At 47.9% G+C, this 18,643-nt stretch overlaps 1 protein-coding gene across 1 annotated transcript in view; it reads right to left on the minus strand.

The window, feature by feature from the left end:
• Window positions 1-18,643, minus strand: part of LOC119177851 (diuretic hormone receptor) — a 247,169-nt gene that overhangs the window by 13,897 nt on the left and 214,629 nt on the right. The window contains exon 7 of the mRNA XM_075887402.1: window positions 2,189-2,339. Coding sequence (XP_075743517.1) covers window positions 2,189-2,339 — 151 coding nt within the window. The remainder of the gene's footprint in view (window positions 1-2,188; window positions 2,340-18,643) is intronic.

Here is an 18,643-nt window from a genome sequence, read left to right on the forward strand (position 1 = left end):
TGTTTAGTCTTCTGCAAAGCGCAGATAGTTAAACAACGAATACAAACGAATTATTCAATAGGAAGGAGAGCATGTGTCACATCAAGGGGGCAGTAGGGAACATAAGGAAAAAGAAACCATGTTGACCTCGACTTTTTAGGACTCCGTAACACATGAAAGTAAACTCTGTCCTTACAGGAAAAGTTGAAGCTTTACTGTACATTCATATAAGAAAACTTGCGCAATATCTATTGATGTTTGGCCGCTACAGTGCCACTGAACTTGGATGCGCTCACATTGCCACATACATAATGGTACACCATTATCGTGCGAGTAACGTCCATGATCAACGATTAGGTCAGCCCCTTGGCAGTTGTAGTATGTAACGGTGACTGCGTGATAAGAAAAATGTTGCGTGCCACCCTGAAAAACGTCGCAGATTGGGGACCGAGATTGGACTATAGTGGTCTTCCCGTGGTGTGTCATCAAGTTATTGAACACCTCAGCCAGACTAGAGGAAAGCTCAACGTGCGTTGTGTCCTTTCGGTATCCGTCTAGCGGCTAAGGTACTCGGCTGCTGACCCGCTGGTCGCGGGATCAAATCACGGCTGCGGCGGCTGCATTTTCGATGGAGGCGAAAATGCTGTAGGCCCGTGTGCTCAAGTTTTGGTGCATGTTAAAGAAACCCAGGTGGTTAAAGTTTCCGAAGCCGTCCACTAGGGCGTCTCTCATAATCATATGACAGTTTTGAGACGTTAAACTCGACATATCAATCAATCAAATCATTCTTGTATCTGGGCTGCGATTTTTCTCAGGACGAGATTATACACAGGAAATTCGGCCTTATAGCCCGCGAGGCAGGCGCGCATCACAGAGTTAAGCTAGATTTGGTATAAATAAATGCTGTATTAATCATATCTGTCGCTTTACGCTCTAAAACCATGATATTATCTGAGATATGCTGTAGTGGAGGGCTCTGAAAATTTGCATCAAGGGACGTTCTTTGGTGCATTGATATCGTAGAGTGCACGGGCGTCCATCATTTTTTTCCTTGATCGAACTGCGACCAGCATGGCCGTGATCGAACTCGTGATTTTTATGTGAGCAGAGGTACCTCATAACCACTGCTCTGCTACAGCAGACTGAGTACGATGAGTGAGACTGACTTACTTCGTTTTAGTGCTCCCACAGTCAACAACACCCCACTATACAAGAGTATTACTGAGATGAACTTGTGTGATATATAAGGTGGTGTTGCATTAGTATCTAGAATGTGAGGTCATGGCGCAGTGGAAAGCGTGCCCGGCAGAATGTGAGGTCATGGCGTGGTGAATAGCGTGCCCGGCATATGCCCGGCACGCTATCCACTGCGCCATGACCTCACATTCTAGATACTATGCAACACCGCCTTATATATCATATGTTCTCGAGGACCGATAGGCAATGGGTCTGAATCATGTAGATGAATTTTATTGTTTGCTATTTTATTATGCTCATTTTCTCGACGTTACCTTTGTCCCAAAATTACGTCAATGATGTATTGGTGGGCACCACCATAAAACGCCTTCATGTTCAAAAAGGTTTTTGGGTGGCTTCCATCCATCCGTCCGTCATTCTGTCCATTCGTCCCTGAGTCCGTCCGTGGGTCCACCCGTCTGTCTTTCCATGCATGCTTCCATCTGTCCGTCCCTGCTTTCATCAGTCTGTACATCCATGCTTTCGTCGGTCCGTCCGATAGTTTTTTTGTTCTTCTGTCCATCCGTCCGTGCGTCCATCCATCTGTCTGTTAATCCGTGCTTCTGTTCGTGCTTCCGCCCATCCGTCAGTGTTTTTGTCTCTCTGTCCTTGCTTTCGTCTATTGGTCCGTCCATGAATTCATCTGCCTGCCTGTCTGTCTGTCTGTCAGTCTGTCTGTATGTCTGTCTGTCTGTCTATCTGTATGTCTGTATGTATGTATGTATGTATGTATGTATGTATGTATGTATGTATGTATGTATGTATGTATGTATGTATGTATGTATGTATGTATGTCCATTCGTCCGTCCGTCCGTGTGTCTGTCACTCACACTAGCGCCCACTCTGAGTGAGTCATACAAATAGGCTGTTAGGAACCGATCAGAAAACACATGCATCGACAGACCCACGGCTTAAGAAGCATAGCCCCTAAAAACGAAAATAAACAAAACAGCAGCGTCAGCTTTGAACTCACCCCATCCAATGGCTGCGTAGACGTGAGCACGAACCATCTCCACGGAGAACGTCTTGACGACCAGAATAAATAGGTAGAGGCCCTCGACGAACATCCAAAAAAAGTTAGTTCCCATGAGGTATGTGAGCACCACGTACATGAAGCAGGCACTCTGCAGGTAAGAATACGCTAATCATGTAATATACGACAGATGGTGGAAGTGCGACAATTCAAAAATGAAAAAAAAAACCAAATTGCTCATTCAAGGCGTAAAAAAGTGAAGATACTTGCCCCAATTTTTTATGAGCAGTGGTACATAATTAATCTACTCACATTAGTATCGCATCGTAATAATTTGAAACTCTTGCGAAGAGTCCAATCTTTGTTTGAAGAGCATTTTCTTCTAGTAATATTGATATCTAACATTACAATAGTCATTGTGATGCATGTTTACGGTTTATTGTGCGTAGTTCAATATATATTGGTCTCACAAAATTTTTATCACTATTTTTATTAATATAATAACTCCTAACATGTTCTATGTAGTATCTCAAAGATTTTTTGTGCTACATAAAAAGCAGTTGAAGAAATTACTTAAGTTGTGAAAGCACAATGGGTGTGATCTACTTTTACGTATTGTATACTGTTAGTCCCTTTCCTGTTCTTTGTTTATTTACTACCTACATAGAAGCAATGATGTAAGTTATTCGTCCGTTCATTGGCAAATCCTCGAAAAAAAGTTCTTTTGGGACCATGCAACCACATCGCTGTAATCAGCCATGGCAGTCCAAAACGAAGTCTCTGAAGAGATGAATAGGCCCGTTTCTGTGTATTACGGAATGTGTACAAAAATAATTTATTAACAACAACAACAGCAACAATAATTATAAGAATAATAAAAACATTGGGGTAATAGTAATAATATAATATTATCACAAAAATAATAGACTATTACAATAAACAGCTGATTTTTTTAGTTCAGAAGGACCTTTTTCTTCCGAAGGCAATGTGCGACAGTTAGCTTTTATACGAGCTTATTAGCGAAACCAACAGCCTAAGTGCTCCAGCGTTAGACATTAGTTACATTATTTGCGCATGTTTTGGTCCACCACTTTCGTAATAAATAGTCCTTGCAACCGCAAACGGGCTTAACAAACGTTAAAGGAGCTATTCGGCACAGGTGAACGGTCTGCTTCGTAACCTTCGCAGCAGCGAAGGGTTTCTTGTTAAAAGCGGTATGATAATATGGCAGGGCACAAGTTGCATTCCAGTTGACGGCTGTAGGAAGATGCTCAGTGGCGATTCGCCTGCTCTTCGGTTTCACTGGCGTACGCGGAAAAGCGAGGCTTGGTGTTTCCAGCGTACAGCTTGCTGAGCGTCCCTGGCTGGAAAGCATATCTTGAAACCTTTATTTGGAGATCAGTGGTGACCTCTCCACTTCGTCGTTCCCTATTTCTGGCCCTTTCCTCTTTTCTTCATACCATAATTAACATTTTTGGCCCTTTTGCGAGTATACTATTCGCCAGGAGATCGAGCTACAGAGGACAGCACCGTCATCGCGCTAGTGTGAATAGGTAGCCGGTAGCGCACTTACAAATTAACGCAGCGAAGCCCTTTTGCCAGCGGTGTGAGTCGATCGTCGACTCATAACATGCGTTGACTGCAGCCTACTCGTAAAATGTATGTTGTCCAATTGACGAATGGATACACGAAGGTGGCGCACCGTTACTAATACTTGCGAACAAAAATGGAATTGGTCAATGAATGGAATGTTTGCTTTTGGCGGATGTTTGCATTTTCAAATTTCGTCGCGTTTATTGTACTTTTATTTGTAAGCATTGACCTCGTGTGCCTCCCACTCTGCACTGCTATAGTGCAACTTAATTCAATATTTGCTTCAAGCATGCTGGCCTTGGATGCTAAAAATACAAAAAAAAATTCTATACTCTATAGGGCAATGAGCTAAAGTTACCACACAATTTTTATTCACTTTTTTGTTAAATGAACATAAGACAGTTGACAAGCTTATTCAGGAAAGCTACGTGGTTTAGAGCGCTTTAGGGCACCTGTACCAAATAGCGGTATAAAAAGGTAACAGTTCAGCACACACTTTTTGTCGAATAATTATCTGCCCTACAGGGCTGCAACAAAGAATCAAACTTTTGAAGGACAAACTTATATTTTTTTTCAAGCAAATAAAGTTCACTTCTTTCTAGAGTCTATAACGATGCCACAAAAACGCTGAAGATAATGTGAAGAAATTGGCTTATGCGTGAAAATATACGACACACCTCTGAGGCTAGACTTGTGGATAAATTTTGACCATGTGTGTTTGTTAACGTGAATCAAAGTATAAGCTTGTAGCGCCCTCGTTCGGGCGGCGCGCAAACCGGAGAGCGCGCGATGGCGACTGAAGAAAATAAAGAAGGCGCTAGGCCGTGGCACGTGAAGCCACGGCTCACGTTCTGGGCTGGCATCGGTTATCGTTCAGGCGTGTCTCTCTTTCACTCCTGTGGCATAAACCTACAAGTGGTGACCCGGACGAAGACAATGACTGACTCGAATGCAACCTCAACCGAACAAGCCTCACGTCCGCAGGACGTCTAGGCCGTGCAACTGCGTCTCCCATCTTTCTGGCCACAGGACCCGCAAGTTTGTTTTCATCAGGTCGAGGCGCAATTCTCCCTGTACCACATCGCCTCGGAAACGACACGCTACTACCACGTAGCCTCCGTCCTTCCTCCTGACGTTGCCAGCGAGCTCTCCGACGTCCTCTCCAACGCGTCGGACACTACGCCATATCAGCACCTCAAAACCAAGGTGCTGGAACGATTCATGCCTTCGGAACGCGTCCGCCCACAGCAGCTTCTTGCAGAGGGGGACCTTGGCGACAGGCGCCCCTCCCAACTACTGCGCCGAATGCGACAGCTTCTTGGGAAACACGACGTCTCTGCCCACTCAGCGTTGCTTCGCGAGCTCTTCCTCCAACGCCTTTCTCAGCCAATCCGCCTCGTCCTCGCGGCGGCCGGCGACGTCAATCTTGACCGCCTGGCGGAGCTCGCCGATCAGGTTCATGAAGCGGCCTCCCCATCTGTCAACGCTGTCTTACCACCAGCAGTATCGGGCGCCAGGTTCCTTATAGATACGGGCGCGGAAATTAGCGTTGTGCCCCCGACTAAGGCTGATCGTTCAAAGTCACAGGGGCAAGTGCTACGTGCTGCCAACGCCTCGTCTATAGCAACGTATGGGCTCCGATCTCTCACCTTCGACTTCGGCCTTCGCTGAATTTTCCGGTGGGTTTTCGTCATCGCAGACGTGGTTCAACCGATCATTGGCTCGGACTTCCTCTCATACTTCGATTTGGACGTCAGCGTGCGGCGGCGCCGCCTCATAGATGGTAAGACTCGTCTCTCCATCTCGGGAGTCCTGTCCGACATCGCTCCAATGGCCATCCGCGTGCTGATACCTCCCTCACCGTTCGAAAAAATCTTGGCGAGTTTCCCGGAGTTAACTAAACCGTGCAACCTCACTCAGCCGCCAAAACATACGGTGACACACCACATCGTCACCCGAGGTCCACCGGCAGCCACTCGACCACGCCGCCTGTTCGGAGACCGCCTAGCTATTGCTAAACGGGAGTTTGACCACATGCTGCAGCTCGGCATTATTCGCCCGTCGTCAAGCGCTTGGGCTTCCCCGCTGCATTTGGCGCCAAAGCGTGATCCTGGTCACTGGCGTCCTTGTGGGGACTATCGAACGTTGAACGCCAAGACTGTCCACGACAGCTGTCCTCTACCTCACATCCAGGATTTTACATCGCGCCTCGACGGCTGCACAATTTTCAGCAAAGTGGACCTTGTTAAGGCGTACCACCAGATTCCTGTCGAGCCCGCCGACATACCTAAGACCGCCATCACGACACCCTTTGGGTTGTTTGAATACGTGCGGATGCCTTTTGGACTCTGCAATTCGGCTCAAACGTTCCAGCGGTTCATTTCTGAGGTCACACGGGGTCTTCCTACTGTGTTTGCGTACCTTGGCGATGTCCTCATCACCAGCCGCACACCTGAAGATCATGAGCACCATCTACGCGCTCTGTTTCAACGTCTTCAGCAGTACGGCCTCGTTGTGAACGCCTCTAAGTGTACTTTCGGCGCATCTGAGCTCGAGTTCTTGGGCCATCACATATCATCCAAAGGAATACGCCCTCTCCGGTCCCACGTTAAAGCAATTCAGGATTATCCTAAGCCTACAACACTGCGCCAATTACGCCAATTCCTGGGGCTTGTGAATTTTTACAGGCGCTTCATACCACACTGTGCCGAACTGCTACGACCGCTCACCGACCTCCTTCGGTCGACCGCCGGCCCGTCCTCCGCCATTCCTTGGTCGTCAGAGGCCCAGGCCGCCTTTGCTGCTGCTAAGCAAGCAGTCGCTAACGCCGTGCTTCTCATTCATCTACGCAGCAACGCCCCTACTCAGTTGATGGTGGACGCATCCAGCGTGGCCGTCGGAGCCGTCTTACAGCAGTGCATTAACTCCGAGTGGAGACCTGGAGACCGCCCTAGAAAGCCTCTCATCTACGACTTATCTTCCGTTGGAATACCACAAACGGCATGTCACATTCCGACTTCCAGTCTACACGGGGGGCCCTGTAGCGCCCTCGTTCGGGCGGCGCGCAAACCAGAGAGCGCGCGATGGCGACAGAAGAAATAAAGAAGGCACTAGGCCGTGGCACGTGAAGCCACGGCTCACGTTCCGGGCTGGCATCGGTTATGGTTCAGGCGTGTCTCTCTTTCGCTCCTGTGGCATAAACCTACAAGCTCATGGGTGTGTCTGTATATATTTGCCTCATGTTGAAATTGCGCATGGCGACTCGGGTTTAATCTCCTTCGTGCCATTCCATTTTGTGCTCTCCTTAAGGGACAACCCATGTGCCGAAGTATCAGAATTTACTTGCCAGAAACATTTCGCTATATTAGAACCACGGCCGTTCTGTAAAAGGTTATCTCGAATACAAAGCTGATCGCCTAAGCGATAAGCCACAGCACCACACTTAGACACATAAGATGAAGCAATATTTCGTTGGTCCCTTTGTGGCTAAAATGCTGCATTCGCACGACAACGAACCTTCCTTATATTTAAGACAACGGCAAAGGCACTTTACGATGTGCTTCAAGTACTAAACGGCACCTACACTGGAATGGTCCTGGCGAACAAAGAGTACTACAAGAATACACAGCACTCTTGGCAGGTGCACGAACAGATCTTACTGCTGCTCATACATAGCCGAGCAAGCCCAAATGCTTCTGTAAATAGCGCTAGGCAAACGTAAAAACAGTGAAACTTGCGCTAGCAGGGCAGGACTAGCCACCTTTTTAGGATGGATATAGAGTACGCGCACCTGCTAGCTTTATGTGGCAAGCTGACGATGCAGGGGGCGTGCTTTAGCCAGTGGCCACCAGGCGTCCAGGCGGCGACTCCGCTTGATCTCGGGCGAATAAGGGGCTGTGTTCTGCTCTACTTCCGACTCCCCTTTGCCCACGTGACCTTGATTTCTCTCTGCTACACTACAAATGGCTATGCTTTAGATTACACTCTTCCTTTCTCCTTTCCTCTCTCAATGTCAGATCACTGCCTCTCGCCTTGACGTTCTTTCCTCTCATCGCTCTCTCATGCAATACAAGGCTATGCGATGCAAGTATTGCCCCCGTGGCGCCACGAAAGACTTCACCCCCTTTCCTACTCTTTTTTTCCTCTGCCCTCGTGAAATGGCTTCACTTCTTCTGAGTTCTCTTTTCTTCCACAATGCTATGCTATAATTTCGGATGACCATGCTCTAGATCTTTTTGTCAGCGTGACGCCAACTGACGACATGACTTTATATAAGATGAGTGTAGACGATAGCCCGGGCCCTTCGCGAATAAATTAGTACTTGAAAGCCATGCTGTGCTAAAATATCATTGCGTAGTTTGGTGGTATTGGACGTACATCTACTAGCGATGCTCGAAACATACATGACAGTGTTTTTAGGTAAAAAAACATTCTGGAGGCAATGAACACGCTTCTACACACATTACACTGAACAACATATCGACCATCACTGCTACATGGAAAGGCTTGTTTCTTTACTATTTGTGACAAACTCGACCAGTTCCTCAAGGATAGTAGAAGCGTGAGAGAAAAGGAACATAATTTAGAACCACGCCGCCTGTAATACAGTAAAAACGCTCATCAGCAATGAACAAAAAAGAAATCTTGATCCTAAAAATAAGACTACCTCATCTTTTTGAAACGTTCATACAAAAACTGACGCTTTCAAATGGCCAAAACCAATCTCGTGTTCGGCACCTGAGCAGAAACAGGTAACATACTATAATTGCGTTAGAAGGAAGTCAGTCTCCGTTACTGAACTATTCTGCTGACGCAGAAGAAGTTAGGAGCCTAAACCACAGATGGTAGCGCCAGTTGCTGAAAGGTAGTCACAAGCAGAGGCCATATTTTAGGCAACTGCCTACTTTGTTCCGTGCGTTCATATCGTGCCCCTTCAATCCATGAGCATAAAGGTTCATGAGGTGTTCTTGATTATTGTAGATCGTTCTGTTAGGATTGAAGACTGGTAGACGAAGTTAGTAAAAGCACACAAAATGGCTCTTATGCTGATCATAGGCACGAGCCCCGGCACGCTTAATGCATCATCGTCAGAAGAAACTCTCTGTCTCGACTTTATTGCCGACGCAGTCTAATCAAGTGCCGCGACTATAAAAAAGAAAGAAAAAAAGAAAAAAAGAGTGCTGGCCTGTAAATATTAGCATCACTTTTTGTGCACTAGCACGTTCCTCTGAGCAGTTCTAATTTCCTCCACACCGGTGGATAATAAGCGAGCGAGTAATAAGTGTTCATTTGAAGGTCGTGCAGAAGATAGACAGCGCTTTGTAAGCATTAAAAAAAGCAGTCACCACCAAGATATCACAGCTGAACGCTCATGCACCACGCATGCACGTCCGCATGTACGGATGTTAATTGCTGTGACAGCACAAAAAATCGCAAGTAAAAAAGCAAACATAAATATTACAGTCAAGGAAAAAAAGTCATCGTATTCTCAAAGGGTGCCAGCACTTGATTGTCCTGCAAGAACAAGTCAAACATTTTTCGCGTTTTACAGTCAAAAAAGGGCTGAAGAGACATAAAACCGACCATTTCCGATACGTTGGCGCCGCCCCATATGTTCATATTTGACACCGAACAGATCATAAATTTTTTGAACGTCTCACTGACTCGTTTCCTACTTTTACTGCATTATTCGAGGTGAAACACAGCGTGCCAGAAGAAAAAAACTGACTGCAGCTTCAACCGTTCGAATAGAAACGCGGAGCTTCGCACACGCAAGTTGGTTGCCAGATCATAGAGAGCGCTGCCCACTGATCATTATGGCGGCGCCACCTTAAAAATCACCGCATATACAGGGAATGAATGATGAGTGGGGAAAGTTATTGTCCGTTTGTGCTTCCTTCTGTCAGTGCTTTCGTCCATCCGCCCATTGGTGTTTCCGTCTGTCCGTCTGCCCATTTGTCCATATGTGATTGCGTCCACCCATCCGTTCGTGCTTCCGTCCGTCCTTGTTTTCATCTGCTTGTCCGTTGTTACGACCGGCCCTAGGGAACCAAGCAAGAGGAGTTGCGGGGAGAACCGGTTCTTGACCGACTGCGTCGTCGACCCCCACCTCCCCATTCAGGCTCTCCCTCTCGCCGGGAGAATTCCGGAATCTGCTGTGCATTCGTGACCATGTTTGGGCATTTTTTAGGGCGCCGTGACCATATATGGACATCGTGTTAGGTTGTGCCACTCCATGTGTTGTGAGGTGTGTTTCCCCCTCCCTCGTGGCCGAGGTGCCGGGGCCACCGTATTGGCTGACGATGCGGACAATGCGCCCAGTGTCGACAACGCGGCGCTATAATATGCCGAAGACGTTTTGTATCGCTCTATCTTCTCTCTTTGGATCAGTTGATCACTTCTCCACGTGTAAATAAATCTCTGTTGTTCGTTCGGGCGCTTCTTCTCGCTGAATTGTCGGACGATGGATCCTGCGACGGGGCCAGCTACCGAAAACGAGACCGGCAGGACCTGGAGTCCCAACAACTTGATGGCAGTGGCGGGATGCCGATAACCCCGAAAGCGACCACTGGACGGAGTGAGCCCGAAGTCCAACAACGGGTCGACAGGAGAAGGATGACACGAGCTCATCGACTTCTAGAGGGAATCGAACGGCACTTTTGAGAGGTACGACGCCGGAGACATGACTGCGAACTGGGTGAGTGCCGGCTTTCTCTGTTAAATTTTACCAGGCATTTACTCTACGTGTTAAGTAAAAGCTGGTAGAGAGGGGCTGTCTTGGTCATTGGGTTAACAGGTAACTTTCGTCAGGCAGAAATTGCGTGATAGCTTGGTTAAGCTCTTTCTGTCAGTGCCGTCAAGGTTAACAGTGGCAGGGCAGGATTCCGTATAAGAGCTTTTTGAAGCTTTATTTGTAGACTAAGTTAACAGAAAACTTGAGGCAAGGCAGGAACCTAGAGCTGTCGTTGTCGTCAAGGTTAATTAGTTGCAGGACAGGAATCTTTGTGGAACAGAGACAGCGGTTCTAGAGGCAGCCATGAATCTGAAATCCCTGCGAAAGTCCATGTTGTTGCTACTTGCAAGGGAGTTGAATCTGGAGGTGTCGGACTCTCAAAGAAAGCCAGAGCTGATAGAGGCGATTGTCGCATTGGGGGCGGAGGATGACGAGCTGTCAGAATGTGTCGAGGAGATTCAGGAGAGGCAAGCGGCAGAGGCCGAAAGAAAGGCGGCCGCGGCCGAGGCTGCAGAAGCCGAGGCAGATAAGATGCGAAAGCACGAGCTTGAAATGAAGCGCCTCGAGCTAGAGATTAGCCATAATAGTAGAGCAGGAGGCAGCGAAGCATCCGGTACAGCAGAGCGGGTCAGGTTCAAAATGACGGAATTAATGAGATCGTACAAGCTAGGGCAGGACATTGGGCTGTTCCTCGTCAACTTTGAGAGAACTTGTAAAAGGCAAGGTTTCAGCCAGGATACATGGCCTCAACGCTTGTTGTCCCTGCTTCCGGGGGAGGCCTCAGAAGTAATCGCGCGCCTCACGAAAGAGGAGGCTGACGAGTACAGTGAGGTAAAGTCGAGCCTTCTCAAGAAATACAGGTTGTCAGCGGAAGGTTTCAGACAAAAATTTCGCAACGCCGTAAAAGAGAACAATGATTCATACCCGGAGTTTGCTTACAAGTTAATGGCCAACATGGGGGAGTGGCTCAAACAGGCAAAGACGTATGGGAATCATGACAAGGTGCTAGAGTGTATCGGTCTGGAACAATTCTATCAAAGGTTACCAGAAAAGGTGAGGTTCTGGGTGCAGGATAGAACGGACGTGAACACCGTAACAAAAGCGGCAGAGCTCGCTGAAGAATTTGTTATGCGCCGCGCCCTCGGGGCAAACAGCGAGCCTAAAAGGGAAAAATTCCTACTACCGATTAAGGCGCCGTTTAGAAAACAACCGACAAGTCTCGCACAAAAGGGTGAGGAAAACAAGGCATCTAATCATGGGGCGTCGGCAGAGGCAAGCAAAAGGAAATTTGAGGCGAAAAAACCGGCGGCTTGTTTCAATTGCCACGAAACAGGGCACTTGCGAAACATTGTCCGAACGAAAAGGTGGCCTTTTTATCTATAAATGAAGCCGACGAGAACATGAAGTTGTTAGAGCCCTATATGTACGACCTCACCATGAACGGCAAGCAGTGTCAGGTTCTTAGAGACTCCGCAGCCACTATGGACGTAGTTCATCCGTCCTTTGTTCAGTCCGGACAGTATTCAGGAGACTGTGCCTGGATTAGACAAGCCGTAGAAGCAAACAGTCAGTGCCTTCTGGTAGCTAAAGTTGTCCTTAAAGGCGCATTTGGTACGTTGGAAACGGAAGCCGCGGTATCGCCATATCTACCCCCTCAGTATCCTTACTTATTTTCAAATAAGTCAGATCAAATGCTGAAGGAGAAAGGTCTAACGTTGGGAGAAGGCACAGTGCAGGCACTGACTAGATCGAAGGCACGTGCGCTGGCTGCAAGAGCAACATTCACTGAGGCAAACAAGCCTCAAATCGACAACGGGCCTGGTTGCGAGTTGGACACCACGGTAACAAATTGACTTGTGCGAGAACAGGCTGCAGAAGCCGTAGTCGCGGAGGCAACCATTCCTAAAGGCGACGATGAACCTCCTCCCGAATTAGAAGGGGTCAATTACGCCTCGTTGACCGAGCAAATAGAAAATGCCGTTGCTCCCAAGCCGATTCCTGGTAGTACAGAGGATAGCACAGAGGGTGACACATTCCAGGTAGCAGGAACTACAAAAGAGTTGTGTGTCATGCCAACTTCAGATAATTTCAGTCAGCTGCTGCAGGTGAGCCCCGCTTCATTAATAACCGAACAAAAGGGTGACCCGACGCTTAAGCAATTCCAGGACAGTTCGAAAGAGGGAATCGCCAAACGAAATGTGAGATTCCAAGAGAGGAGCGGCATACTCTATCGAAAATATCTAGATAGGCGAGGAGTATAGTTTGACCAGGTAGTCGTACCTCAGGCGTATCGTCAGGATTTGCTTAGTTTGGTGCATGGAGAATCATGGTCAGGCCACTTAGGCGTAAAGAAGATGAAAAATCGTCTTTTACAGGAATACTACTGGCCTGGATGCTTTAAAGATGTAGAGAGGTTTGTAAAATCTTGCGATGTGTGTCAGCGAGTGGGTAAGCCGGGAGATAAGGCGAAATTTCCAATGAAGCTGGTACCCGTAATCACGGAGCCCTTTCGTCGGTTGGTAATTGACACAGTAGGTCCTTTGCCCAAGACAACTTCAGGCTACCGTCACATCCTGACCTTAATCTGCCCAGCCACTAAATTTCCAGAGGTGGTACCGCTAAAAGAGCTAAATTCCGTGGAAGTAGTGAACGCTCTTCTGTCCGTGTTTGCCCGGGTAGGCTTTCCTGCCGAGATACAATCAGACCAGGGCACCATTTTCACGAGTGCCTTAACGACAACCTTTCTAGAGCGGTGTGACGTGAAATTATTGCATAGTTCAGTCTACCATCCGCAGTCGAACTCGATAGAAAAGCTTCACTCCGTGATGAAGCGAGTGTTAAGAGCCTTATGTTTTGAACGAAAAACTGACTGGGAAATGTGCTTACCTGCAACGATGTTTGCACTAAGAAATGCACCACATGAGACCACAGGGTTTACGCCAGCGGAACTTGTTTACGGCCGCAGACTGCGGTCTCCTCTTCGTATGCTGAGAGAGTCGTGGGAAGGTCAGGGTGATGATCCTGTAGTATTGGAATATGTCCTCACCTTATTAGATCGTCTAACAAAAGTCCAAGAACTGACCGAGAGTGCGTTGACCAAAGCACAGCAGAAGGCTAAGCTTTACTACGATCGGACAGATAAAGTGCGACACTTTGCTGTAGGAGACAGGGTCATGTTGTTGAGGCCCTCCCAAAAGAATAAGCTTGAAGTGCAATGGGTCGGCCCGGCCGAAGTTACTCGAAAATTTCTGACACCAACTATGTGATAAAATTACCAGGTAGTCGTAAGGTACACCAGGTGTATCATAGAAACTTACTCAAACCCTATAAAGATAGAGAAGCCATCGTGAGCATGACTTTAAATGTTCCGGAAGAGGTTCCGGCAGAAATTCCTCAATTAGCCTCCGAATCAGACGAAGTCCCGATCAAAAAAAGAGTTGAGGATTTAGTATCAAAGTCACAGCTGACAGTGAAGCAGAAGCAGGAATTGCGTGGTCTTTTGACCGAGTTTCAGGACAGATTTGTAAGCGAGCCAGGCCGGACATCCGTCCTCACTCATGACATAGAGCTTACATCGTTGGAACCGGTAAGATCTAAGACGTATCGGGTGTCACCTCGCCGGCTTGAGCTAATAAAAGCAGAGGTTAACAGGATGCTGGAAATGGGCATGATTGAGCCGTGTGAAAGTGATTACACTTCCCGTTAATTCTTGTGGAGGTACCCGGCAAAGATCCGCGTCCTTGCGTAGACTATCGTAAGTTAAAGCTCATCACCAAGGATCAGACATACCCAATTCCCCACATTGAGGAACGCGTCGAGAGGGTAAGCAGCGCGGAATTTATCTCAGCGCTAGACCTAGTGAGAGGTTACTGGCAGGTGCCGCTCACCGAGAGGGCGAGCCGGTATGCTGCATTTATTTCACCATTGGGGACATTCCGCCCTAATGTGTTGAGTTTCGGCCTAAAGAACGCGCCTTACTGTTTTTCAAACTTAATGGATAAGGTTTTGCGGGGTCAAGAGGACTTCGCATTGCCTTACTTGGACGACGTCGCCGTGTTTTCTTCGTCCTGGCCAGAACACTTGACGCATTTGAGAGCAGTACTGACACGCCTACGCGAAGCAGGTTTAACGGTAAAGGCGCCCAAGTGTCAGCTAGCACAAGCAGAGGTACTCTAACTCTATCTCGGGTTATCGGTCGAGGGCATCGCCATCCCTCTCAAATGAAAGTGGCAGCTATCCGAGACTTTCCCCAGCCCCGAACAAAAACCGATATTCGGGCTTTTCTTGGAATAGCTGGTTACTATCGTAAGTACATCCCTAGATATTCCGACATTGCCAGCACTCTTACTGACGCGTTGCGCAAGACCGAGCCCCAATTGGTCGACTGGGATGAGGAGAAAGAAAAGGCTTTCCGCGTTTTGAAAGCGGCCTTGTCGAGCCAACCTTTGCTTAGTTCACCGGACTACTCGAGGCCTTTCATAGTCCAATGCGACGCTAGTGATAGAGGCATAGGGGCAGTTCTTAGTCAAAGGGATGAGGGGGATGAAGAGCATCCCGTCCTCTATGTTAGCCGGAAACTCACCCTTCGCGAGCAAGTTTACAGCGCTAGCGAAAAGGAATGTGCGTGCTTGGTTTGGGCAGTCCCGAAACTGGCTTGTTATATTGCCGGAAGCAAGTTCATTGTGGAAGTGGACCATTGTCCTCTCACCTGGCTACAGACCATGTCCTCTAAGAACGGCCGCCTGCTGCGTTGGAGCCTCGTTTTGCAACAATATACGTTTGAAATACGCTACAAAAAGGGTGTACTCCATGGCAACGCTGATGGTTTAAGTCGATGTCCCTGACGCGAGAGGATGTCTCGAGAACTCTGGAGTTTTTTTTCCTGACCTAGACAAGGGATAGTGATTGTTTTTTTTTTACTCTTTTAGGTGTACTTGTTTGAAAACGTTGAAGACACGGCTATCCAGGGTTTCGGGTTCGGTGTGCTTCCAGTGTTGTTGTTTTGTGTCACCTTAACGTATGAGTAACATTTTGAATAAATTGTGTATTTCCTTTAATATCAGTTAAAGGGGAAAATTGCCTGGTGGAGTTTGGCGGAATTGTCCGGCGCTCGCCGGCTGAGCAGTTGTGTTTTTCATGTGCGTATGTGATGTCTGTTGAGCCCACAATGAAGCAGGTTGTGCCCTCTACTTCATCAAGATGGTCGTCAGCAAACCGACTGCCGGCGCTGATCTCTCCGGACAGTAGCTGCAAACCTCAGCCCCCCCCCCCCCCCCCCCGCGCGAGAGACTGTTACGACCGGCCCTAGGGAACCAAGCAAGAGGAGTTGCGGGGAGAACCGGTTCTTGACCGACTGCGTCGTCGACCCCCACCTCCCCATTCAGGCTCTCTCTCTCGCCGGGAGAATTCCGGAATCTGCTTTGCGTTCGTGACCATGTTTGGGCATTTTTTAGGGCGCCGTGACCATATATGGACATCGTGTTAGGTTCTGCAACTCCATGTGTTGTGAGGTGTGTTTCCCCCTCCCTCGTGGCCGAGGTGCCGGGGCCACCGTATTGGCTGACGATGCGGACAATGCGCCCAGTGTCGACAACGTGGCGCTATAAAATGCCGAAGACGTTTTGTATCGCTCTCTCTTCTCTCTTTGGATCAGTTGATCACTTCTCCACATGTAAATAAATCTCTGTTGTTCGTTCGGGCGCTTCTTCTCGCTGAATTGTCGGACGATGGATCCTGAGACGGGGCCAGCTACCGAAAACGAGACCGGCAGGACCCGGTGTCCCAACACCGTTCATGCTTACGTCAATCCGTCTGCCCGTGTTTCCACCCGTCTCCTCGTCCTTGCTTGCGTCTGTGCATCCATCCGTGCTTCTGTTCGTTTGTGAGTGCTCTGTCCGTCTGTCTGTCCATGCGTCCCTCCGTCCGTACTTCCATCCATCCGTGGTTTCGCCTGTCTGTCCATCCGTGCTTTCGTGCGTGCGTGCTTACGTCCGTCTGACTGCCTCTCCATACGTCCACTCATCTGGCTGTGTTTGTCTGTCCGTCTATTTGTCTGTCTGTCTCTCTGTCTGTCTCGATGGAGGCGAAGACTCTGTAGGCCCGTGTGCTCAGATTTCGGGGCACGCCAACGAACCGCAGGTGGTCAAAATTTCCGGAGCCCTTCACTACGGTGTCTCTCATAGGCACATTGTGGTTGGGGACGATAAACCCCACATATTGATGAATATCCATCTGTCAGTCTGTTTGTCCGTCGGGTCGTATATGTCCGTCTCTTCATTCGTCCGTCAACTATACCCCATCGTGACCAATACGAAAACCACTGATGCCGTCTAGTGATAATAATAAAGAGGATAGTGTTTCTTGGGGACTTTCATAGCAAGTATTTTCATCTGTCTGTCTGTCTGTCTGTCTGTCTGTTTGTCTGTCTGTCTGTACATTTTTCTGTTTGTCCACCCTAACGGTACCCTGAACGACACCAAAATGACCAAACAATACTCCAAACGGCCGACCCCATCCACAGCGCACACCAATATCACTCAAAGTTCAGCGTTCATGCTTCTGCGATTGTCAATTAAAAAGCAATTATTCCGCATATTTGAGGCACCATAAAACACGTCAATATTATGTATGTGTATTTTTTACTAGAAAAGGCATACATAGGTAATTTTAAGGATCGTAGCCTTTGTAACCCTGCACTGACCATGGAATGCTTGCACGAAACGGCAAGTTTTTCTAATGCTTTGCTTGGACAATCCGGTAGTTGCGCCTACGTGTCGCCTTGCGTTCTACACCTCAGAAATGGGCGCGCACGGCGTGCGCCCTGTTTTCCAGGATAACTGCCAGATATCGCTCATGTATCACGTGTGACGTGACTTGATGCGCTCTTTCGCCCCCGCTGCACGCTCGAGGCACTCTAACGCCGCGCCTACAGAATACCATTCAGCAATTTTCTTGCGCAGAACATCAAATCAACGTTTTGTTGCCTCTCTACAGACGCAAGATTATCGTATTTCGACACACTTGTGGTGTAACATGCAGATACGGGGCCAATTTTTTTTCTAAGTACATATACACGCAACGCCATCTATTGACCTATTAATAAACTGGGGGTGGCTACTTACTACTACTACTACTACTTCTACTGCTACTAGTACAATAACTTCTACTACTACTACTACTACTACTACTACTACTACTACTACTAATACTACTACTACTACTACTACTACAACTACTCATACTAATACTACTACTACTACAGAGGACAAAACAACCCACAACCTGAGGATCCTCGTCCCTAAAAGGTCTATAGCTATAGGTGCGCTATACGTGCAGTATATGTGAACACTGGTGGTTCGGTACGATTGGAAGGTACGACAATGATGACGTCAACTGTCATCGTGAGAGAAGCTTTGGCTTAAAAATTTTTACAGGAAAGAACTTCGTGTGCGTATGCAGTAAGCTTAGTTGGTCGGGCTACATTTTGTTCTTCCGTCTGTCTCAATTTTTGCGGCTCTGAATGCATATCCTGAATGTACAGAATAAGAACAAACTCATTTTATAACATAAAATCTAGCTGTACTTTGGTACGCTGCACACCAGCTGCTGTTGCGTGCGGTCGTCTCGGTCATGCGGAGAACAAAGTAAGACTCGTCACACTCTTCGAACAAGCCCTGAAGCTCCGGAGGCATGCCATTTGTTTGTGTGGAGAACAAATACCCAGTGTCTCCCGGCAACCACATTAAAAATAGGACAGCTTCTATAAAGCAAAATGAGATTTTATTTTTTGTGTGATGGCGCACTGCTGTCGGCAAGCTTCATCTTAAGCATAGACGATAACGCCCAGTTTAATAACGTCGGCAGCCCTGCAGACCGCTTACACTCGCCGGCCTGTTCGTCCCCTCGGGCAAAGTCGCTGCTGACTTGTGAGTCAGACGAAGGAGTACTTAAGGAACGGAACAAACAGAAAGAATGCAGAGAAAGCAGCAAGCAAAGCATCGCAGGCGTCATGACTGCAGGAAGACTGTATTTCTTCTTCCTTTCTTACTGTATGCCATCTTGTGTGAGACTGACAGGGTAAACATGCCGATATGCAGGCCATGGTTCTTTTTGCGACAGAATTATCTTCG

The sequence above is a fragment of the Rhipicephalus microplus genome, chromosome 1, assembly GCF_043290135.1.
Source record: "Rhipicephalus microplus isolate Deutch F79 chromosome 1, USDA_Rmic, whole genome shotgun sequence".
NCBI lineage: Eukaryota > Metazoa > Arthropoda > Arachnida > Ixodida > Ixodidae > Rhipicephalus > Rhipicephalus microplus.